The 7,995-nt window shown below is 38.5% G+C and overlaps 1 protein-coding gene across 1 annotated transcript; it reads right to left on the bottom strand.

The window, feature by feature from the left end:
• Positions 1–5,436: 5,436 nt before the first annotated feature.
• Positions 5,437–7,023, bottom strand: CHRM5 (cholinergic receptor, muscarinic 5). The gene has a single exon (XM_010289005.1). The coding sequence runs from the start codon at positions 7,021–7,023 to the stop codon at positions 5,437–5,439; it is 1,587 nt and encodes a 528-aa protein (XP_010287307.1).
• Between the last annotated feature and the right edge of the window lie 972 nt (positions 7,024–7,995).

The following is a 7,995-nucleotide window of genomic DNA, read 5'->3' as shown; positions in this document are numbered from 1 at the left end:
GGGGTACAGAGCTGAATCCAGCCACACTCTGCAGCTGGTATCCTCCACCATACTCTCTCTTCACTCTTCCTCGTATAGCTACCTGATAAATTGCACATCTAAGGCCTTATGTATGGCATACAGTAGAAACAACTCTCTGACCTTCACTATGTCTAGATGGCTGCCTCATGTAAGGAGTAAAAGATATTCCATTTTATATATTGGCATTGTAATCCAGGAATTCAGCAAAAATCCCCAAACTTCAGAGGTCTACTGAAACAGGGGTTTCTTGGGAAGCAAACTTGTGAAGGATTTAAAACATCTGGTTGTTTGAGGAAGACTGACTTTGATATATTGGCAGATACATGAAGAGACTAATGGCATTTAGTAGTTAATGGCATAAGTATTGAGTAAAAGGCAGTGGTTTTACTGAGTGTAATGAGAACTGAACTTCCTAAACTGATACAAAGCCCAGCAGTGTCTGTTAAACCTGGAGAAATACATTTGCCAAGATGAAAAAAACAATTGCAATACTGTCCCTTTCTGAAACCTCTAATAGTCATAGATTATCTCTAGTTTTACAATGCAACGCTATTGATTTTTCTTTTTTCTTTTTACCTAGCTATGGATAAGGGGTAACTATTAATAAAATTGTAAAAAGTTTGTTTGACTGATCAAAATTTAAGGTTTTAAGACACCCAGTTGTCAAATTGTATGTGGAAGAAAATTTCTTAGTGGATACAAAAGGCAGCAAGGGAGATTTGGGATGACCACGTAAGAAATAAACGGCCTCTTTCTGATTTGGTAGAAGTAAAGCCAAGTATTTAAGTGAAAAGACACAGTATCCATTTTTGGAGTTCAGGTTTGGAAGGGCATTTCAAAATGGAGAAGCCACTGACTACTCAGCAGCTGCGGGAACATTTCAGGAGCTGATAGAGCCCTTGGAGTCCCCACAGGCAAACTCTCCAGGGGAGCCTTTCAGAGGGAAGCTCTGACCTGTAATGGTCTATGGCTCATAAAAGTAATGAATGTGGGGTGGTGTTTTGTGTTTTGTTTTTTTTTTAAAAAAAAAACCTCTGTAATATCAAAAAGGAGTAAGCAGCATGGATTTTTTTTTGGCAGAGTCCTTTCCAACAGAGGGGCACCTGGATGTACAGAACACAGCAAACGGTAACTCCAGCTTGATTGTTATATACAACTGAGGAAAGAGGTATTTGGTTCTCACTACACCCAAGTGATTCCTTCATATTATTTCTAACTCTATAGAAAGTAAAGAAAACTAATTTCAGAGGAAAGTCACACCATTCTATTTGTTTGTTTGTTTTCCTAAAGCAAAGAATCCAGAGAAGGCAGAAGTACGTACATCCCCTAAAAATGACAGAGTAACTTTAAAAAAGCAGCACCCAAAAATTCTCCTTCAGTACGACCATTCTGGGAATCCCAAACTATGAAGGGGTGATTTGGAAACTGTGCTTCCTACCACAAGTAAAGAAGCATCTTACAGAATTCTATTAAAAATCCAGAATCTGAAAAAAGTCCACAGGTATTCAATTCCATTTCAAACTGGGTGTCTGGTTTCATAATACCTGCATTCAAAGAGAAAGCAGCATCTTCCAGATTGATATGGGATTCTTTAATAGTTGTAATGACTTCTATTTTAAAGTTAATATACTTACCACATCCCAGTGCCATTTTTATTCTTTCAGGTATATGACTATCCTTAGCTACATTTGCATTTAGATTTATCAGTTAAATTAGTTTTACATGTTCAGGTCATCTAGCAAATATGACAAGGAGGCAATGTCACAGATTTCTGAGAAAAGCCCTATGTGGGAGATAAAATGATCAGAATAATTAAATTAGAGATGGGGACTTTTCATGAAACTCAGCTCTAAAACTGAAATATCTAAAGGGTGATAAGGAAGTATAACTAAGGATTTTGCCTTGAAGTGCATCACTGTCTCTGTATCTAGACTCCTCAAGCCCATATACCCCAGTGCAGGTCTCATAATATCTACAATACAGATGAGAAACAAAAATACACATATAAAAATAACTTCCAACAGTTAATAGCAGTTACCAGTTGACATGCATAGTTGAGTAGGATAAGCATGATTAGCAATTGAATTATATAACTAATGGCAAAATATGCTCTATCATATATTACAGTATTTTCGCTATAACCCTTTTGATTTCATCCTTCCTCAATTCAACAGGATTTTTCTATACAGGAAATGCCTGCATTTATGTTTTATCTTGATTTTCCACCCTTTGCAAAGCTCATCAGTCTGTGTTAATTAGTCCCAGAAAGTGCACAACTGTAACTAGGTGTTCTATACCCTAATTTAAAAATTCTGGGAACTCTTCCAAGTATTTATCTACAACCATAAATAATATTTACAGAATATGAATGTTGCTTGATAATTTATGGGGATCTGGGATATATAGGGAGGCTGGTATGTAGGAAAAGGGAGAGCCAAAAATGATACCCCCAGTTTGTGGGAAAATTCAATTGCTGGGTCTCTGAAAAGCTTAGCTGGGGATGTATATTTATGCATCTACACTGGTAATGCATACATACATATCCATATATATGTATGTGTATGTAATTATGTATAAATAAAATGTAACTTTAAAAAAAATGATCTTTTCACCAGTCCATGACCATGACCATAATCAATTATAGGATCGGTAAAAGGTTCATTAAAAGGACAGAAATACAGATAACAAGATTGTTTTACACTGTAAAAGTCCCACAACACTTTTTAAAGGTACAAAATATAATTAAGTACTAACTGATACTCTTATGAGGATCACGTTTTTCTTTTTGTGGTTTTGGAGTTTTTTAAAGAATAAACATCCTACATAACAATAAAGCAACACACACCCCTTTATATAATTCTAGGTATTTACAATGTACCCATGTTTGGCCATGTAACATCTCACATGGTGAAGAGCGAGCAGCATAGTTTGAGCATGTATTTCACAATTACATTGAACCGACATTGTTGCATCCATCACTGTGTATTCTAATACATTTACTGAGCACAGAGTCCATAAACATTTACAGAACACTCTAGTTCAACAGAAGCCAAAACCAACAAAAAATATCCCATTTAATTTCAGTAGAAGCCAATGCTTTACTTCAGCAACAACACCGCAGCTAGCAGAAACTGTTACTATCTCATAAATTTTGCCTTTAACTACAGCTTGTGCCACACAGGGACACACTCATTTGCTAAAAATCAAACACAGTTTACTGAATGTCTGATCCAATGTAATATAAAATAAACCCACTATAATAACCAACTTGTACATAGTTACTGTACACAGGAAAAGCTCTGGATAGTGACAGAGAAAAGTTGATGAAAGGGTTTTTATAAAGACTCATACTTCCCTTTAATAAGCAATCACATGCTAATGCACAAAAAATAATAGACACAGTATGGTCTGTTACAAAATCAATCATGTGAATTTAGAGAACATACTTTTACATTACTACACTGCTAATCTTTCACTGACACAATTTTCCCCCCTGGAGATTGGGGATAAAAAAATTAATTAGTTGTACTGTGGTTGTTGACATGGAGGAATTATGCATCTGTCGGGAAAAATTTTGATGGTATGATAATTTAATAATTTATACGAACAATTTGTCTGAGAGCAATAGTACATTCAGGATAACTAATACAATCCCTGAAATGTGCAACTGGGTCAGGTCACCACTGCAATGTCCCGCTAATGCATATAAGTAGATATAATGTGAAGATTGGCCCAAACTAATATTCCAGAGCATCTCACCCTGAATTTTGCTAGAAAGGCTAGAGCTGAATCTGAACTTTGAGTACGTGGAGTTCTTTCTCATTTACTCATAAACATTTGTTTACTTTAGGACTTGACTCTTTATGACTCCTATCGCCATTCATTTTGTTTTCTCGTGGCCTTTTCTGAAGGTTCACGTTCATTCCCACCACAAGGAGCCAGGTCACCAGCACCGTTCCAACAGCCTTGCGCTGAAGGCAGCCCCTCGCTTACGCACTCACGTGGTCAATGCTGCAAGACTCCTGCCAATCTAACACAGACATCAGGCAGGCCTGTGCAGTTCAACCCTGCCACACAAGTACCCTCACGGCACACGCAGAGCCCTGACATACCTCAGCCAGTGGCCAGAGCCTCACTCAGCTCATTGTAACTAAGCCAATTCACACCAGTCCCAGAAGCCACAGCCATCAGAGGGGTTGACTCCTGCCCCCAGTACTGTAGCAGACATGGTTCTGCTGGATGGAAAGATAGTGACTGGAGAGAACCTATGTTTCCAAATACCTAAGGTTGATGAGAATTTGTAACGATATTTAAAGATAAAAAGTGCTATGAAAGTGCAAAGTGTCCTTAATAGTTTTATAGAAATATGCAAAAATTACTTTAAAAATATTTCTTCTCTCAGAGATGCCAATTCAGTCACTGGTTTTAATAATTTCATAACATATAGGCAAATGCACAGGTCATCAATACATACATTTTTCTCTTGTTTTGCATTATTCCGTCATTAATGGAAACTTTTGGGACAAGGGGAAGCACAACAAAGGAGATTGCAAAAAAGGCTTTCCTTGTGTTGTAGATAGACTATGTCCACCATGCTCTACAGTAATTTCTGATTTTTACTGTTGTCACTATTGCATAAAATTTCAAAATTTCCTTCAGAGGCATTGGAAAATGGAGAAATTCAGAAGTATCTGCTAACTACCACCATTTGCTGCAGATGACAGTGACTTGCATGATGGAACTGACATCGGGACTGGCTTTCTCATATACAAAACACATTACCTATTTCCTCCACTATAAGCCCTTCCTATGTCTCCACAAAAGTCATCCTTGAAGTGGAAATTTTCTCAGTATTACATTCTCCTATAATAAGTGTGTTCATTTGGAGAATTACGAATCTCCCTAACCATTTAGTATTGGGGACGATGGCATTTCCCCCTTTAAATAGTTCTTGTTTCATTCCAACAGCAGGCGGAAAAGTCTCAAAGCAGATGTAGTACAAGCTCCATTGCTTGGTACACTGAAAGCTAAATAGACAATACACTAGGAAGAAACAGTTCTGCACTACAGGGAGATAGACTGGATGACCTGACCTGATGACTGGATGACCATCCCACTCAATTTCTAGTAGTTGATAATTTCCTCTACACTTTCTTAGGCTGGAAGAAAGGACAGAAGACCCTAAATATACTAACTTTAACACAGATCTACTGCATAATCACAAACACCCTGTGCTGCTCACAACAGTCGCTGACTTCTTTACCCCAAGCACACTACTTTCATGCAAAATTTTACTTTTCTGCAGATTTTAACCCCTAGACATATAAAGCAACAGCTTTGAAAAGGTAGAATTACAGTTAATTTACTAGGTTACGCAAATATCTATTTTCCCCTTTATGCCTTATATAAGAGCAATTATGGCAGTCTGGTATTGCCTTGCCAGTATAGCTTTTCTTCCACTTTTTTCTTTTTCCACTGGCAGAAAAGCAGCATCTTAAAAGTTTTCCTGAAAGTTTTGTTACAGAGGGCGTAACAAATGGGGTTAACAGTGCTGTTCACATAGCATAGCCAATAACCAAGGTGCCACAGTGTCAGGGGAATGCAGTCAGAGCAGAATGTGGAGATCAAAACCATGATATTGTAGGGAGTCCATGTGATGATAAATGCCAAAAGAATGGCACTTAAAGTCTGTGCTGCTTTGCGTTCCTTTATAAGAACCATCCGTTTCCTTTTGGTGATTTGATTATTTATATTTGGATCCATGCTTTTGATGGAAGGATCCTTTGACAGAGCAGCAGAACAAGGAGTTATTTTTACTTTACGGCAACCATTGTTGGCTTCCTGGGTGCCATCAGCCTTAACCACCAACCGGAATTTATAGGCCACACATTTTTTACTTTTTTGTACATGGCCTTTGGCAGGCGACAAAAAGTATTTCTGGTTCTCAAAATCATTTTCTTCACGTTGGTCTTTGACAACAACATCCATACTCTCATTAAACTCTTCTGCCTTACCTTTAGATGGACTTTTGTAAGCTACTTGGAAAACTGAATCACTGGCAAGTTTATCCTCCTCTTCTGAAGATGCGTAGCTGCTGCAGGTGGTTAACTGGTCAGCCTTAGCCCAGTCACTACAAGTACTTGCTGCCTGAGAGGCTTTCACTGTAGCTGACGTACTTCGACTAGATGAAGACCAGGAAGCCTGACACCTCTCTCTTTTGACTAATTTTTGTTGCTTGCAACTGAAGCAAGACTTCAGGAGAGCTTTCTGAGGCTTTACCATCTCAAATTCTGCCACAGACTCCGAACCCTGCAGTTCAGCGAGGTCCTTGGTACGTTTCTCTGTCTCTTTATAGATGCGGCAATACAGAATGGTCATCACTGACACTGGAATGTAAAAAGCAGCAATTGCAGTACCAAAGGTGATAATGGGCTCATATAAAAACTGTATCTGGCACTCTTCAGGTGGTACTGTTCGTTCACCCACAAAATACTGCCAACACAAGATTACGGGTGCCCACAACACGAAGGAAATGAGCCAAGCCAGACCAATCATGATGCCAGCTCTTTTAGGTGTGCGTTTGGCCCTGTAAGTTAAAGGCCTTGTGATGGAAAAATACCTGTCAAAACTGATGACTAGGAGGTTCATTACTGAGGCATTGCTAGCTACATAGTCCAGTGCTAGCCACAGGTCACAGGCAAGGCTTCCAAGAGACCAATGGCCTATGAGTATATAAGATGTATAAAGGTTCATAGAAAATATTCCAATGATGAGATCTGCACAGGCAAGGCTGAGCAAGTAATAATTGTTGACAGTTTTGAGCTGACTGTTAACCTTGAAGGATATCATTACAAGAATATTTCCCACTATGGTTATTAAGCTTACAATTGCAGTTACAGTGGCAATAGTAATGACTTCCCAGAGGCTATGCCCTTCTAACTGCTTCTGGTTGATGGATGAACTGTTTACAACAGTAGAATTGCTGAACAAATTTACTTCCATTCTTGTTCTTGGTGTATTGGCATCAGGATCTTAACACGTTGTGTATTGCTTTCTGTACTTGAAAATATCCTTTTGGAGACAGCTGTAAAGATCAAAGTTAAAAAACAGAAAAAGAGAGCAGCTCATTAAATAGCACAGACTTCCATGAGAGTTACCATAAAACACTTGCAAAACAATCTATCAAACTATTTGTGCTCTCTTTTTGCATTTTTATTATTGTTTCTACCATTGTGAACATAACTAAAACACACAAATGTACATTCTAGGACAATGTACTCCAGCATCTTATGACATTTCTAAATGCAATCAAAACAACTATTGTTTCTTAAGACATTCAATCACGCCAACTCTTGTATTTTGAATACCTTAGGAGACACTCTACTTATTCTTAAAGACAGACATTTAAAGTTTTGCAGTGCAATAAGATGGTGAGTCACCGTGTTGTTTCCTACAGTACTATGTAGAAAGCACGTCAGGATTTTAGAAATTGTCTTTGGAAAATTTGGGGAGGTCACCATCAGCAGAAATAGAGGAAACCAATGGTGCATGGGGAGATAGGAACCATGCTGGCATGGTGGCAGTGGGAAACAAGTAGGTGTTACAAGTGCTTAGGGCAGTTGAAGTGGAATGTTTGAGTGTGGCAAGGCCACAAATATGTTTTTGGAAAAATAAGTTAGGCAGGAAAGACTTTTCTCTGTTGGGAGATCTGGGGACAGAGGAGGCTGATTGGGTGAGGCATGGAAGTACAGTTTGGGTGGGCTGGGTGAGTGAACAGTAGGGTTGAGGATAGAAAGGAGTAAACTGAAGTGGAAATGGCACCATTGTCACTCTACTAATGCATTTTTCTCTGATGTCCATCACTTCCTACATTCTCTCTAATGTGGTGTAATACTTCACTGCTGTCGTCTTGTCCCAGTGAATGCATGCCTGAATTAGGCAATTTGGTTCTTTCACAGATCTCTGTTGGAGTCA

Source organism: Phaethon lepturus, unplaced genomic scaffold (assembly GCF_000687285.1).
Source record: "Phaethon lepturus isolate BGI_N335 unplaced genomic scaffold, ASM68728v1 scaffold10286, whole genome shotgun sequence".
Lineage (NCBI taxonomy): Eukaryota > Metazoa > Chordata > Aves > Phaethontiformes > Phaethontidae > Phaethon > Phaethon lepturus.
The sequence above is the reverse complement of the archived record's forward strand: the minus strand, read 5'-3'. Positions and strand labels throughout refer to the sequence as shown.

What these genes read in the sequence shown, in the direction of transcription:
- CHRM5 (XM_010289005.1), bottom strand. Translation starts at nt 7,023, where the DNA reads ATGGAAGTAAATTTGTTCAGCAATTCTACTGTTGTAAACAGTTCATCC.